The following is a 17,501-nucleotide window of genomic DNA, read 5'->3' on the forward strand; positions in this document are numbered from 1 at the left end:
CTATCACCCGTCTCATCTTGCTCTCTGATTCGTTCCTCATAGGCCTTCAACCTGCCTATTGCTTCTTCGAATGGCATGGTGTCAAGATCTGAATGCTGCTCAATAGAAGCAACAATCTGAAGACACTTCTTTGGCACCGAATCTAACAGCTTTTGCACTAACACTTCATTTTCGAGATTTGAACCTAGACTAGTATATCTTGAAACAAATCCGGCTAACTTTCCAGCAAACTCTTCAATCGTATTTGTCTCCTTCATTCGGAGTTACTCAAATTCTCTTCTTAAACTTGCTAAACGTGCCCTTTGGACCCTGTCAGCACCAAGAAACCTTACACGTAAAGTTTCACATGTGTCTTTTGCACTTCGGTTCCTAGCAACTTGAAGAAATATATCCTCTGGTAAAGCTTGATGAGAATTGCTCTTGCAATCTTATTCTTCTTTTCATCAACGGCCCCACCGGTTACCGACTTAATTGTCTCCCTCAACCCTTGTGCATCCAAAACTGACTCCATTAGAATTGTCTAAGTGTTGTAGTTCGTTGTTGTCAACCTTGGTACTTGAAACGAGGCGTTGTTGTTTTCTTGAACCGGGACATTCCCTGCATTGTTTGCATTATCAGCCCTTCTTTTCTTCGAATCTTCTTAACGTCACACAGATCGTCCTCTTTGATCGCTCACACAGATACGATCACAACGAATCACACAGATTTACGTTGCTTCTTCTTTCAACGAATCACACAGATTAACGTCGCGTCTTCTTCTTTCAACGAATCACACAGATTGACGTTGATTTTTCTTCTCGATCATTCACACAGATACGACCGTCCTCGTCTTCTTCTTGATCGTTCACACAGATACGATCGTCTTCTTCACTGTTTGATTGCTACACAATCGCAATCTGTCTTCTGGTGGGTTCGATCTTCTTTCTTACTATCTAATCTTTTGCTTTGATATTTAATATAGCAATCTGCTTGCTTACTTCAATTATTATCCACTTTAGCGGCTTGAGTTTATTTTTATTTTGTTTCTTCGATGACAACCTTTGACTTTTGAGTTTGTTGCTATAATTTCCTTCCACCAAAAAAGATAAAGAAAATCACCTAGCTTTGTTTCTCTACTTCTTTGATTAATTCCAAACCACCGATTCAACTGAAGTATGGTTTCCTTACGCCTACTTGCTCGATCACCAATCTTCTCTTGACCTGCTCTAATACCAATTGTTGGACTTAATTGGATCGAGCAAAACAAACAACACCGATATTTTGTGAGAACTCCTCACGACTCTTTCAATATTATTAAGAACGAAAACCACACGAAATACAAGAACCCTAAACCATCTATTTATACTAAAACCTTAACTTGCTCACCAAGAAACCTAATTAGACTCAAACTAGGAAACTAAATAAATTAATAATAATAACCAAAACTTATACCTAATTTAATAACTAAACCGACTCAAACTCAAACTCTTTAAACTTTAAACCTTTATCAAGATTAATCCTTCAGTGTCAACATGTGGCACAATATGACAGGCCACGTGTCATGAGCTGGTAAGGCGGCATAAATTGCGGCGCGCGATACGCCACGGGTCACGAAGAACCCATCGCGACGGGGTCCAAAATTCGCCTATAAAAGGAGGAGACGGGTATGAGGCTTTCTCATCCCAAACACACCTCCACATTCACATACTTAACCTCGAAAGGCGTGCCCCTTTGCCATGACAAACCGAAGTGTTGTTTTCTCGTAGTTCGTACAAGGAACGAAGTTATAATCAAGCTAGCAATTGTACAATCGAGTAGATCAAGATCCTGCCTTTTCTTATTATCATTCTAAGTATCCGTACTAAGGTAGGAGTTATGTTTAAGTTGTTTAAATCAATGTTGTAAATGTAGGTCTACAAGGCCGAGTACTCGCTACAAGGTATGGTGCCGAGGGGAGTTTCTTTAACTCCGCCTAGTTACTAAAAATTGGTCAAAGGTGGTAAACATTAGCCTGAATCACATCTAGTCGGTTAACTTGGGTCTATTTTGACTTCAAAAATACATCATAATTCGTATTTCTATAATATTAAAGAACGAATATCATTATTTTTAATTAATGATTAACATTTTTTAGAATAATTTAGTATTTAAAAAATTATTTCTCTTATTTATATTGATAATCATTTATTTTGTTATAAATATTAGTAAATATATGATATTTGAAATATATATATTACCCAAAATTTAATTTTCTTTATATTTATCATGTCCGAGTACTCCCTCCAAGGGGATCGGCCGCCAAGGGACCACCTAGCGAATTTTGCAACATTGATTTAAATTATAGCTTAGACTATCAATCGAGGCTATGGCCTTTAACCTTGATCGTATTTTATAAACATTCACAATCAATTTTTCATAAACGTTACTTCATAGTGAAGTAATGTCAGTAAAAGATATATTTTGACGCGCATGTAGTAACTGTAAGGGTGATATCACTAGTAGTAAGTTTCTTGCCTAAGGAAAGTAATTCGTACAAATCCCAATCAACCGAGGGACCCGTTTACTTACCTGGAGAAACTTACCAACGTGAAAGAACCTATTAAGCCAAATCATGTTATATCAAACGTCACATAAAATCAAGTGTTTTCATTCACAATCAAAGATAAACGATTTCAAGGTTAAGTTTACAATCATAGCTTAATCAAGAAACACCATTCAAAACATTCATACAAACCTTTTTATGTATAGGTTAATATTATTCTCAATCAATCAATCAGTCGATGTTTTCAACACCGACGGTACAGGTGAATACGTTAACCTTTTTAATCAGTCAAAACATATTTATACTCAATGAGATGAACGGGTGTTTGTCTTAACGAGTCAATCAATGTCTACAAGAGATCAGGTGGTCTCTAAAACGTTATAATACAAAGTAGAGAATAAATCAACTCAGACCGAATACGCATGTGTCTGGATCCAAACATAACTGTTAAAGCCCAATCAATCAATCAAAGGAGAGGTAGCCGCGGGCTTAAACGGTCATGACCAGTTCTCTGTTCAGGGCCGTGTGGCTCGGAGAATACCGTTATGTGTGTAGGGCAGTGGTACATATACCGGAAGCAGAATTACTTCCGCTGAGATTGTCGAGAAAACTATATTTGTATTGTAATCGTCATTCAATTTGTTTTATTGAGTCATACGTGTTCACCAGCACATAGCTGACGTATTTTTCCAACCCATTGCAGGTAATTAAGCATAAGAAGCAGTAACAAGGATTGGAGTCTATATTGAAGATAGAAGCGCGTAACGAGATGGCTCCATTTTGAAATATAATCCTTGTAATATGAAACATATATTTTGTAAACCGATACTTGGGTATTTAATTCCCAAGTAAAGTTTTCAATATAAATTAAAATTATATTCAACCTAAAGTCTTCCGCAAAAATTAACCCATAAACTCTGATATATTTACAAAACAGGTACCAACTTGTGGTCACACGCCTAGGCCCTAAGTCGGGGTGTGACATAAATAAAAAATTAAAAAACTAAAATGTTTCCGCCATCATTCCCGTTTAAAAATGTAAATTAAAAAATACAAAAAATAAAAAAATTGACGAAAAGACACAAAATGAATAAAAGAAACAATAATAACTAAAAAGACACAATGACGAAAATGAATAAAAGAAATAATTATAACTAAAAAAAGACACAATAGATCGCAAAATATAGCACAATATAAAGAAAAAAAGACACAATGTCAAGGAAAAAAGACCCAATTAATTACGAAAATAAACGCAAAACACAATGATAAACAAAAAGACACAACGATTTTTTCACTTACCATTGTGTTTTTTTATGAGAATGAGAAAGACGGTGGAAACATATTTGTGTTTTTACTTTTTTTCGTTTTTCTATTAAATTTTGAGTTATGATTTATTTATTTATTTATTAATTTTAAGAGGTTTTTTGTGTAGCTACAAATCCTTCTTATTCTTCTTACTTTGTTACCTTTTATAGAATAACTTGACACTAGATAAAATTCCCAGGCCCTTATATAACATATTATATACATATAATCTTTTTGAAAAAATATTATGTGCCTTTCCATAAGTGTCCTAAACACCAACCATGGTATCAAGTTCGGGCCTGATGACGGCGGTGGTAGCAGCAAGGCAAAGTAGTGGCGGACATACATTGTGAGGAGGGGTAGCCTCCGCTACGGCTCAGCTTTTTTACCGGTAGTATAAAAAAAATTGGCCGATTTTCGTGTTTCGTTACCAATGGAAAAAAATAACGTTACCACTAATATTTTAAGCCCAACCAATCTATGTTTTAAACCCAATCAAAATCCAAAGCTCAAACAAAAAAACTCATTAACCCAACCCAACAAAACCATCGTTCGCCACTTAACCTATCCATCTTATCCATTTACAACAACAAAAGTAAAAAAAAATATATACAGTAGCAGCGCAGCTCCACAGTCCACACCACCGCTGGACAACCTCCACACCACCACACTAGTCACCTGTCACCACCGGCCCACAACCACCGTCCACAGGTAAGATTTTTCAATTTCTTGTTTAAATTAAAATTAATTTAGCATTTATGTTTAGGTTTAAATTGGAAATTAATAGGTATTTAAGGTTTATGTTTAAGTTGGAGTTGATTACCTTTTAGTTTTATGTGTAAATTGCCAAATTGGAATTGAATATTGGTTATTGATTATTAATATTAGGTTTTTGTTTTAAATGCGAAAAGTATTCTATCATATTTTAAGACTCTTGAATTTGTGTTTTATATACACTTGTTGGACGAAATTTTAGGCCTCACATATGCTTTATCAAAACATCTTCAAAAAAAGAGTTAAGATTTGTTAGAAGCGTCTAAGTTGATAAGCTAGACAAATCGAGCATTGAATAATCTAAGACAACCCGGATTTGACAAGATGTTGGCAAAAGTTACATCTTTTTGTGAAAAAAACAAGATAAAGATGTTAGATATGGCGGAAAGTTATGGTAATCAAAGAAACCGGAAGTATGTCATTACTAATCGACATCATTTTGAGGTTGAAGTTTTTAACACGATCTTGGATATGCAAATTCAAGAACTTGGAAATAGATTTAGTGAGGTCTCAATTAGTTTGTTTGAAAATATGTCGGGTTTAAATCCTTGTGATTCGTTTATCCAAGTTTGACATATCTAAGATAGTGATTTTTTTCAGAGATGTATCCGAATGATTTTACTGACGAAGAAAGAGGGTGTATTCCGGGTGAACTTACGATCTTTTATTACACTTGAAAAGAATATGCTAAATTTGCAAAACTAGGTGGAATGGGTGATCTTGCTCGTGTAATGGTGGAAACCGGAAAACACGCAACTTTTCCTTTGGTTTATCGAATATTGAAGCTAACATTGGTTTATCGGTTGCAACTGCAACCGTTGAAAGATGTTTCTCTAAAATGAAGCTTATCAAGACGGATTTCCGCAATCGAATAGGTAATGATTATTTGAACAATGTTTTAGTTTGTGCGGTCGAAAGAGAAACGTTTGATAAAGTAAATAAAGAAGATGTAGTGGCTCGGTTTCAAGCTATAAAAAACCTAAGAGATATTTACAGCCCAACCTATATCCGTCATTGTTGGTTTGTTAACCCTGTTAGTTTAAATTTATTTGTTGTCGTGGTTTTTATATTTGTTTCGTTAACATTGTATTAAATATGGGGAAAAAATTTTGAGCGTTGCGGCTCGGTTTCGAGTCTAGATCCGCCACTGCTGAAAGAAGCGGCGTGGCGACGAAGGTGGCAGGGGCATGGGTGGGGTCGGTGGAGACGATGGCGGTGATTTTCTAGGATCTTGATGACCGTCAGATTGTGGCAACACACAATGGCGATGGTGGTTTTGACCAATTGTATAATTTAAATGGATTCAAATAAACACATATATTAGTTAAATTGCCAAAAGTGAAACCACATACATAAAATTTTTTTAACCCAAATCTGCCCGCCCATTTCTTAAAGAAATCATGTATCGGCACCCATAAGTCTGGTAATTAATATTTTCAAAGTTGTAAGTTACTTGCCAACTTTTGATTCACTAAAAAAAAAACTGTTATAAAACTTATAATATATATTCAAAGATACTAAAAAAAGTGTTTTAGCAGTAATTTAAGGTGAATTTGACAAGATGCCATTGAAATTGACCCATTACAAAAGGATTTTAGTGTATGTATGTCACCTCTTCTTCCTATTAGATCAGTCGCTTCACTTGAATACGAGCAATGTAGCTATTATTGGTAATTCCTCATATACGTGCGTATAGCATTTCTTGTATATATACGCGTACGTTGATTTTTTTCTTATAGTTATACGGATCATACCAATAATGTGTGTGACATTATTATTACCAGTCACAATTCAGTTTTCTAATAATTAGGAAGGAGTTAGAACATAATTACCTTCTTTTTTTAAATATAAATAGGAGTTAAGGTTTATTGTATTAGAAATTTTCTTATAAAATTATGTTTTTCTTATTTAAGGCAGTACAGAAAGATATTTCAAAACGTGCATGTGATATTTGAATTTGACTTTTGATTTCAAAGATATTTAATAATAGTAATAAGAATATATATTGTGAGTGACATTCATTCAGATAAGACAGAATAAATAAAGGTTAAGAAAAGTAGAGTGTGGATGATGATATTTTGAAAAGCATAACAAATATCTGTTGTCAAGCAAAATATCTGAAGTAAAGCCCAAACAGCTGAGGTGGCAACATGCCATGTGGAAAAGCATGACACCTGGCACTTCCATTCCATTAACAGAACAAACTTCATCAAACTCAAACTCCACATTATCTCTCTCTCTAATCAATGGAGGACCAGCTTTGTTCGGAGATGACCGGAAACAACGCCGGTTTGAATGGCGAAGAGAGCTCGTTTATGGTAATATTATTATGAGTTTGGATCTGATACAAATGAAGTTAACGTACTCATTGTGATAATTTAGTAGAGTAATTATGTAATTACATCACCACTTGTATATATAATTACCCTACTTGATTCTCGCAGCTGACACGTTAATTTCATTTATACTAGTTAACTATTATTATTATTATTATTATTATTATTATTATTATTATTATTATTATTATTATTTATTTATTTATTTATATTAATATTAAATTATTAATTAAGGTTCTTAGTTTTCAACTATGTTCGAGTAATGATGATGATTATGATATTATCTTCTGTGGTCCGAAATTAATGATTTCATGTTGTTTGTTGAGGAGATAATTATGATTGTATTTGTTTTAGTTCAACTGGTTAAAATCTATGCATAACTGAAATTTGACCCCAAATTGGTTATTCGGTTACAAATTAGTTAACCGAAGAATTGAATCTCTTAATTGGTTATGATAACAGAACACTACATTTTGTAAAGCCGAAAACCAAATTCAATACTCAAATTAGTTATTTGGCTATGGTTACAATCTCCAAGTTGCTTAACCGAATAACTGAATCTCTTAATCGGTTATTGTTAACCGAACACGACATTTTGTAAAGCTGAAAAACGAATTCAACACTCAAATTAGTTATTCGATCGGTTATGGTTACAATCTCCAAGTTGGCAAACCGAATAACTAAATCTCTTAGTTGCTTATGGTCACCAAACTCGGTATTTTATATAACCGATAACCGGATTATTTACGGTTACAACTCGAAACGAATGAATAACAGACTAAAAATACGGTATCGGTTTAGTAGGTTTCAAACCAACGTATGTTTTTTCATTGTTTGAACAAGCATGCAACCCGTAACCTAAACATTCGAAAACACTTTTTTTTCCCATTATTTTCATAAGGAATTTGCTTATAATAGGTAGATTTTTCCTTGTTGATCTTGTTTGTTTGTCAATTGTTGTCTGAACATGTTGCATGGTTGCTGTTTCTTTGTTAATTGTTGTCTGAACATGTTTTATGGTTGCTGTTTGTTTGTGTGCAAGCAATTTTTGACCTATTAATTAGAGTGTTTGAATTATATATGCAATTTTAATGTTTTTTACAAATTGCGGATTCAGGAATCCCCAAAACAAGAATCATCAGAATGGACCGATGAAAAACATAGTTTGTACTTAAAGTCAATGGAAGCCTCATTTGTTGACAAGTTATATAACTCATTGGATATGCAATGTTGGCAAACTCAAAACGAGTGCTCATCAGATTCATTATCATCCAAGAAAATTCATGCCCCTTCTGGCCAGGTTTTAAAAGTTTTACCTTCTTTTTACAATATGATTGCATGTAAATGCAATGTACCTCCATTCATAAACTTTAGGGACTTCAAAATTATCGTGTAAAGGACGGTGTTATAAGTTTATAACCTAATAAGGGACCCCAGATAATTGTACTGGTAAGACCACCCCGAGGGGCCGGTTTTGGGCCCCAAAAGCGTCGACTAGGCGCGTTTCTCACGTTTTCCGTCATTGTTTTTTTTGTTTTTGTTTTTCTTTTTTTTTTTTTGGGGGGGGGGGGGGGGGGGGGGGGGGCTTATTCATCACAATGATGTGTGTGTGTGTGTGTGTGTGTTGGAACCAAATACAAACAACTTTTAACATGTTAGCAAAAAAATATATTGTTACGATACAACTTTAAAGTAATTATTTTTGAACAAAAACAATTATTATTACGATACAACTTTAAGGTAGCGCAATAGTAAATACTCCAGTTCATTTATTACACTACAATTTAATGAATTACAGCAATTATTATTACACTAATTCAAAACTCTCATAACAATAATTATTCAAGTTATATGTAAGCTTTCACACGTTAACCCCTATTTGAACCCGATCTAATCCCTGCATGTGTGTGTACACATGTATAGTTATGAAAAAGCAATTTTTATTTTGGAACAATTGCATGTATCTCCTTCTAAACGTAATAAGTAAAACAATTACATATTTCCTCAAATTACAAGTTTATACTACATGTTAATTAAATTTATTAATGTAAAACACCTATATTTTAAATAATCAATTTTAAATTTTGTACAAGCTTACATTAAATAGTTTTTATTATGTAACTTTAAACACTTAGGGGGTGTTTGGTAGAGGGATTTGATTGGGGAGAAATGGAATTAGAAATATTTCTTTTGTTTGTTTTCCACTTTTCATTTCTATTTCTCTTTCTATTTCTCTAAAACTAGAGAATTCCATTTCTCTTTAAAACAAAGAGAAATCCATTTCTCAGCAGCCTCCTCATAGCATGTCACCACCTCGTCTCCGGCCACCACCCCGTCTCCGGCCACCACCCCGTCTCCGGCCGCCACCTCGTCTCCAAGTCTGCAACCGCCACCTCGTCTCCAAGTCTGCAACCGCCACCTCGTCTCCAAATCTGCAACTCCGCCGTTCGCAGTGGTGAACACAGAGATGGTAACCGGTTGTAGGTTGCAGGTGGTACGGGTGAACGGAGATTAGGGTTTCAAGTGGTGGTTCGTGGTAGGTTAGGGTTTTCAGATGGTCCGGTTATTGTGGTCGCAGGTGGGTGACAGTGGTGGTGGAAATCGGCGGTGGTCGCAGGTGGCTTCTGATTATCATCATCATCATCGCCACCACAACCACCACCACAAAATCTCCAAAGAGGCAGTGATGACAAATCTGAGCCTCCTTTTTTAATTTTTTTTGTTCCAAAAATTTGAATCTTTTTAATTTCTTGTGTACTGTGGTTGAAGAAGGGGATTTGGTGGCGGCAGCCGGTGGTGGTGGGCTGTGGTTGAAGAAAGGGCTGTGGTGGTGGTGCTGGTGGTGTGGGGCTGTGGTGGTGGGGCTGGTGGTGGTGGTGGGGCTGTGGTGGTGGTGCTGTGGTGGTGGTGCTGGTGGTGGTGGGACTGTGGTGGTGGGGCTGCGGTGGTGAGTGGTGTCAGGTTGGGTGGAGGTGGGGTTGGGTATGGAAGAGTTCTCTGTTTATTTTCTCGTGTACCAAACAAGAGAAATGATTCTCATTCTCCATACCAATTCTCTTTCTCTACAATTCCATTTCCATTTCTATTTTCTCTCCTTTTCCATTCTCTGTACCAAACACCCCCTTAAGGAAAAAATATTTTATAGGGTTTACTAATATTACAATGTTTACTTTTATTATGTTTTTAAAAATTAATATTTTTATCAAAATAAAAAGATTGGTAGTTAAAAATAAATATAAAAAAGTGGCGCTGATGTGATGTGGCAGTGTTTTTGGGTCTCCTCGTTGGGAAGGTTTTTGGTGTTTTTGAAGAATAAATGTTTTTCTAATAAAAGTTGCTCTAAGTGGTTCTCTTATTAATCTATGAACTTATAAAAATGCGCTTATAAACTTCCCAAAATTAGAAAGTATGTTTTTGACATCATGTATGTTTCAGTTTAAGGTTTTACAACACGGATTTTGGTCAAGGGTTGATTTCAAAAGAGAAAGCATGGCACACAATGAAGTAAACCGACACAACGTTTCATCTAGCAATCCATGGATCCAACATTTTAGAAATGGGAATAGGCACGGAGCTATAGAATCTCCTTCACCACGGGCAAAATTGTCATCAACTATTTGCGGTAACACATGCCCTTCTATACAACATGCTTACATCATATGAGACATATTCATCGTATTAAATATTATTCCATGTTTTTGTCATACTCTTAAAGTTGCAGAGGTGATGGATCAAAACTTTGTTGAAGAAGATTTTGCAACTCAGTCGATGAACACATGTTGTAACAAGAAGAGGAAGGGTAGCTATGGTGAATCAGAATCAGGCAATGATCAGGTACAACAGAAAGTTAATATTAAGAAAGTACTTGTTGTAATTATAGTTCTCGTCCTTTAATTTTATATCATATTGCACCAATCGTCTTTCAACTAACGTTTATGGCTTGTCACACAGTTCGTCCTTGTCAGTAGCTGATGTTAGATTTTTTTGTTAAATGATGTGTTAAATGACCGATGTTACATTTTGTCCTTTACACTAACTAATGTTATTTCGTCATTTTAAGTTTTTGTTATATACTAACGGCAGTTTAGTCATTTTATAAAAAGTTAAACAGAGAATATAACATTAGTTGGTGTAAAGGACGAAATGTTGACAAACCTAAAAATTGTAAAGGACGATTGATGAGCCGTGCAATATGATATAGACGACCTTAATACGAGAACTGCCATTAACTTCTTTTTAATATAGCTGGAAAAAGGGTCAAAAACTCAAAATGGTTAGTTCCTAGTCCGGTCAGGTTGGCTAGAAACACTTTTGGTCAAATCTTCTAAACATAGATAGTTAATAATTACAGCTTGCAAACTATAATTTCTTAATAATAGTTACTTTTTTGAATAAAAGAATTTAAAGGGTTGAATGCATTGATAACATTATCTATGATTTTCAACCCGTCATTTGATCTAATTAAGCAAAACATAACCCAAATTGACTCGTTTATAACGGATCTATATTGCCACCTCTAGTTTGTAAGATCACATTGTCGTGCACACGGGTCATTCTTTTTTTCTTTTATCAGGTTGCTGCTTCCTTTGGGCACTTCTCCTGTAACAGGAATCACTGATGACCTTATATCTATGGCATCTTTCAGGTTTCTTGCGGTGTAGTTACGATTGGTGACAAGAGTTAAAGACGGCTTCACTAGAAGTTTTTAACCATATGTAATTAACATGAGATTATTAACATGTGCTTGACGCACTAGAAGCCGTTAGCTAGTATGATGTTGATGCAGAATCCTATAAAAGAATTAATCATGTTCGTAAATCACACGACTTCACAAGATACTAACATAACATGTGATGATGATACATGCATGCATGCATAAGTTGTAGATAATATGGATAGTCCCGACACATTGCGTGTTGCAGTCAATGATTCGTTATTTGTCCGGCGGTTTGTTTTTTTTACTTGCTGTTTCAGGGAGGCATCGGGTAATAGTAAACGAAAAGCCTAGCTCAACTACATATATTCAATAAGCAACATCATTCTTATTCACGTATTATTCTTGTTTGAATGTCTCCCTTTCTTCCTGCACAAAAACAAACATATTCTGGGTATCAACGATCGTTTCTTTTTCTTTTGAGCCGCTGCAGTCTTCCGTCTTTGCTCGAATTCAGACCTCCATGTTCTAATCTCCCGTTCCACCACCAGCTTCCCTTCTTTCGCCCTCTCCGCCTTTTGCACCGTAGCAGAGAGCTCTTCCTTTTTCAAAACATTATCACGCTTCACTTGTTCAAGCTTCTTCATAGTTTCCAGTTCCGACTCTTTCGCCAAATCAATCTGCGAAATGGCTTTTGAAACACGTTCGTTAGCTTCATCCTCGGCTTCCTTAGCTTTCCGGGTTAGCTCATGGTATTTGTCCACCGAAAGAGTGATTCCCGACTCGGGTTCGCTTTCATTGCTTCTGGCCGACTCGCTCTCCTCGACCGCGCTAATCGCACCATGCGCAAACCTTTTACAACAGATATTATATTAGTTGACTTGATTGCTATATTATTAGTATAGTTTGGAGATATGGTTTGACTGGGTTTCTTTTATAATTATTACTTGTATCCCAATATATAGTTCATCAATAATACAAACGTCAAAGTGAGGTTTTTGTTATTCTGTACCTTTCTGATGCGCGTGCTGCCTCGACCTCTCTTACCGCAGAATTTAGTTTACCCATCACTCTGCCTTCTCCTTTTTTGGCTTGTCTTGCTGCTTTTTTGGTTTCCTTCAACTCTTTGCGTGCTTTTCGTGCACGCGATTTAGCCTGATCCATTTCTTCGGCTACTTTGTCTACTTGTTTCGGCATCTTCTCTTTCATTTCATTTATTGCAATTTCGGAAACCGCTCTCATTAAATCGGCTTCGAGAGACAGCATCACAACCGCCTCCGTCCCACCATTCTGTTTTACCGCCACAAGTGTCGCTTTCTCTTGTTCTAGCTCCAAGGTTAACGGATTAACATTTCGCTTCATATTATTCACTTCGCTTCTCGCGTTTTCGATATTATTCCTCACTTCTTCGAGGTCGGTTTTCGCTGAATCGACCGCGGTTTGTGTACCTTTGTGAGTTTCTTCCATGTAAGACGCGAGTTCGGCTTCCAAATCGCGAAGCAAAACCGAAGCAGCGCCCAGTTGGCTGATCTTTTCCAATTCTTCTTCTAACTGCTCCAGCTCTTGTTCATACTCCATAGCTACTTCGGTTCGGTGTTCTTCAACCTCTAAATAAGCACCGTGGGCCGACTCTAACGCCTCTTTCGTGGTTATCCGTTTAACAGTCAGATCTTCAACAATTTTCTCGGTTTCTGCAGAACTAGACTCAGCCTCTTCAGCATCCTTGATAGCTAAATCTCTATCTGGTACAAGTAAACTATAATCTTTTTCAAGGTTTTCGAGCTCGAGTTTAACCGCTTTGAGTTCAGAAACCGCAGCTTGATACCGAGCCTGCGCAACTTCTAATTGTGCCTTGGCAGCCACACTAGATTCATCTGCAACACCTTTCTGTAATTCATCCACTCTTAGTATTGTGAGTTCGGCGTCTTGTTTTACTTGACTCTCTTCGGTCTGGGCTTGCTCCAAATGCAGTTTCAAATCCCCTATACGCTTCTTTGCACTCTCGAGCTCTTTTAAGACTTGTTCTTTTGATTCTTCGGCGGCTTCGGACTTTTTCATTAATGATGGGAGCTCTTCTTGTGCTTTTCGTAGTTCTTGTGCTGCTCGCTTGCGCCTCTGCGTATCACGAACAAAGTTTAGAGATAAAAGCTTAATAGTATCAAGTAAACTTATGATAACTCAGATTATACCTCCGCGATTTGAACCTTATGTTCTTTCCAGTCCACAATTTCGCTGAACATGGAAACGGCATCTTTAACCGACTCAAAGGGTGTCGTTGTATCAACGTCTCCTAGTCTACTCTCGGATTTCTCAAGCCTTTTTTCCGCATGACCAAGTTCTTGTGCTGAATGACCATCATGTTGAAGCGTAAAATCGTCTTCTTGAATACGACCGTCACCCTTAGGAACACCTTCTTGAACATGGTCTTCTATTTCTCCGTTCCTGACCCGATTACCCGATCCTTCACCATTATCCATTCCACAATGGTTCTAAACAAAAACCTACAATTTAAGTTACGTATCATCAAGATTATGATCTTAAGCATCATTCATACAAAATAATACGTAACCAACATATTATAAGCAAATTAAATGCATACCGGAAATAACAGGAATAAAATCCAAAGGCTTATTAAATCTGTCTTCGTATATTGCCAACGATAACTTGATCAAATCAAATAAACCAATGACTATCGCTTCGGAAATTACCAAGAACCGAAATCTAAATGAAAATGATGGATCAATCAATGGCAAAAGCAAAGAGAAAAATTGAAGAAAATAATTATGGCAACAGAAAGAATAACAATTTCATTACAATTTGATCTGGAAAGGGTGATGTTTTTTTGTTTTGATGTTTGTTGGGTTTTTCTATTTTTAGTTCAAAGTATAATGCTGTTCCTAATTTTTAGTTCAATTTGATCTGGAAGCGTGCTATTCTTCCCAAATCAAAGCACGAAAGTACGTCTGGTTTTTAATCCACAAGAAACCCAAAACTTTTTCCTCTTCCCCCAATGTGAGTAACGAGGCCGGCCTATGATCAAAGTCCAACGAGTTACGAGCCTTCCAAAGACACCAAAACAAGCTAGGTTAGAATGATAGCTTGTATCTTGCAATGCAAGTGGTTGATCGATTTCTTACAAAAAGTTAATGTGATTGGTACTAATTAAAAAGAATGAATATATAACGCTAGTTCTTAATCTTCTCAAAATGTATAGAACCCGAAATTAATATTTAGTCCTGAGAGCACTTTGTGTATGAAAAGGATTGATTTTCGGTCTCCAAAATAATTGGTACAATGTCTAGCTAGGAAAGCATGCAAGACTGAAAACCAGTTTCAAAAACATTGTGAGTGACCTTATTCTAAACTGATATTCTGTCTCCATATAGTTTTGAAAATAAAGTGACCAGGGTTTGATATTCGGCCTACGATAATCGACGCATTATTAATGTTTCGAGAAAATATATTAGAAACTGAAAATTAGTCCTAAGAAAATTTTTGTAGCATGTCATATTAGGACGGGTAGTTAGTCTCAAATACCTTTTTATAGAAATTTATTAAAGAATGATTTCCAGTCTCTCATACTTTTATTGTGAATTCAATAATCATTACTAACGAAAGTATAAGGGACTGATGTATCAGCCTTGAAAACATTATATCTTGAAAACATAATATCTAGGACCCGCTTCATCACTTGATGTCTGGATGATACTTGAAAATGATTTGTATGCAACTCATGTTAGTAATTGACAATCAATCACTCATATTCTGACACATTATTTACAACTGAAATTTAGTCACTAATATGTTTGTGTATATAGGGTTTTAGGAGGGATTGTCTGAAATTTCAATCCCAAAATATGTTTCCCTTCATAATTGTGAAAATATAAGGGCGACTAATCTTCGGGTTAAAATATATAGATGATATATTAAACATTTAAAATTTTTTAAAATAATTTATGCAAGACACCTTAGTGGAGACAGATTGTTAGTCTCAGATGTCTTTTGTATATGAAATGATTAAAGATTGTTTTCCATTATTCTTTACATCATTGTCAATTCAACCATTATCGACTAAACTAATATTTCATAACCAATTATGGCAAAACAGACTCGTTGATGGCCACTAATGGTTAATTAGGGTAATTATATACATATTAAAAAGCAACATATCATCACCTCACAGATTTCACTATTTATGAGTTTGTGGTCTAACAAACACTTGTTATTGATCAATTAGGATTAATTATGTCACTGTTAGTCCATTCGGATCACTATTGACCAATTAGAGTCATTGGTTAATTATGTCAACATTGATGATTAATTAATTAGGATCATTGATGATATATTATAATCATTAATGATCGTTATTGGCCATTGTAGTTAACATGAGCTATTAATGATCAATAGTGGTTAATTAGTGTCCTTCATGATCAATTGCGGATCATTTAATAGGTTAGTTATGATTAACGCTGGTTATTTATAATCGGTAATGATCATTTAGAGTCATTGGTAGCCACTTACGGTTGCTATGGTTATTTAGAATCAATGTTGGCCATTAAGGGTGTTTTTTTTGTCTTTTTTGTTAATTAGGTTATTAAGGCTGTGTGTTTTGAAGGGGCTTTAAAGCCCTCCTTGTCACTGTCACGTAGACGATGGGGGCTTTTGTGGTTTTAAAACCCCTTACTATATATATACGTGTGTGTGTGTGTCTGTGAGAGAGAGAGAAAGAGAAGAGTTAACCCCATCTCACCCCTAGTAAATATTTGAAGCCCCCTCCATGCGCCCATGTTTTGATGTTTGGGGTGGTAAAGCCAGCCACATAACGATGCCGCCCTCTCCTTCACGCCCATAATAAATAGACTAAAGGTCAAGCAAGACCGATGTGAATTTTAGTTGAAAATAAATTTCTTCTGATGACGATAGATAAAAAAATGAAAAGAAAAGTTATGTGGACTATGTATTTTCTTAATTACATTGTATCAATCCATTGTGTTCTTATAATCTTTTTCTTTAACATAAAATAGTTTTGATGAAAATCTTTGTTTAAAATTAAGTGACATATACTCAAAACTCCGTTTAATTGTATTAGAATAAAAATTTTAAAAAATGAGATATCATGTATTGATAATTTCAAATGGTAGTACGTACCGTATTATTTCAGTTAATGGCGCTAGAAATATGAAAATGACATACGACATAGCATCATGCTTGTTTTGCTAAGTTGAAACACCGTAGTTATGTGGTATTAATAATTATGTAGTATTAATAAGTTGTGTAAACTTGGAAATAATGAAATGCAGACTACATAGCTTTTCTAATAAAAAAAGAAATTATAATAATAAAAGGACATCCCATTTAGTCTTAATGTTTTATTAGCTGTAAATATACATTACAACCAGAAAAGAAAAAAAACACAGTTGTCTAAATTTAATGCATTAAATTTGAAGCATTTAATTTGTTTATATCAAGAGAGAGTGATACCTTTTTATGCCTATAAATAGGTTTCGATCAGGATTGATTTCATTTCACATCCGACTTAGGGGAAGGGGTGGTGGATGTGATGGGATCACTCGTCACACACTTCACCTAATCTGTTGGTATCACATCACCAACCCTAAATCTATCACATGCGATGGTTTTTTACTAAGGGTGGTGGTGTGGTGTGGTGGTGTGTGATGGAATTTTTTTGTTTTTGTTTTGTTTTTTCTTTTTTTTTGCAACTTAAAAAATATATATTTTTTACTAAAACTTAAAAAATAAAAACAATAGTTTAATAGAACATATATCAACTTAAAATTTAGAAATAAAAAATAAAAGTTACAATAAACGTCTACTCCTCGTCTGAATCCGGAAATTCCAAACCTAAAGAACCTATATGCGCAACAAGATCTCATCTCAATCGATAATGAAT

At 35.4% G+C, this 17,501-nt stretch overlaps 1 protein-coding gene and 1 pseudogene across 1 annotated transcript; one reads left to right on the forward strand and one right to left on the reverse strand.

The window, feature by feature from the left end:
- The first annotated feature begins 6,767 nt into the window (after positions 1–6,767).
- LOC143635296 (cold-regulated protein 27-like) lies at positions 6,768–12,895 on the forward strand. The gene is made up of 5 exons (XM_077103161.1): positions 6,768–6,918; positions 8,054–8,236; positions 10,372–10,558; positions 10,652–10,770; positions 11,510–12,895. The coding sequence occupies exons 1-5, from the start codon at positions 6,847–6,849 to the stop codon at positions 11,552–11,554; spliced, it is 606 nt and encodes a 201-aa protein (XP_076959276.1). The 5' UTR covers positions 6,768–6,846; the 3' UTR covers positions 11,555–12,895.
- On the reverse strand, positions 11,983–14,067 carry LOC143635280 (protein WEAK CHLOROPLAST MOVEMENT UNDER BLUE LIGHT 1 pseudogene; annotated as a pseudogene).
- Positions 14,068–17,501: the final 3,434 nt, after the last annotated feature.

The sequence above is a fragment of the Bidens hawaiensis genome, unplaced genomic scaffold (assembly GCF_021521415.1).
Source record: "Bidens hawaiensis isolate Kalapana, Puna unplaced genomic scaffold, B.hawaiensis_p1.1 tig00007427_1, whole genome shotgun sequence".
NCBI lineage: Eukaryota > Viridiplantae > Streptophyta > Magnoliopsida > Asterales > Asteraceae > Bidens > Bidens hawaiensis.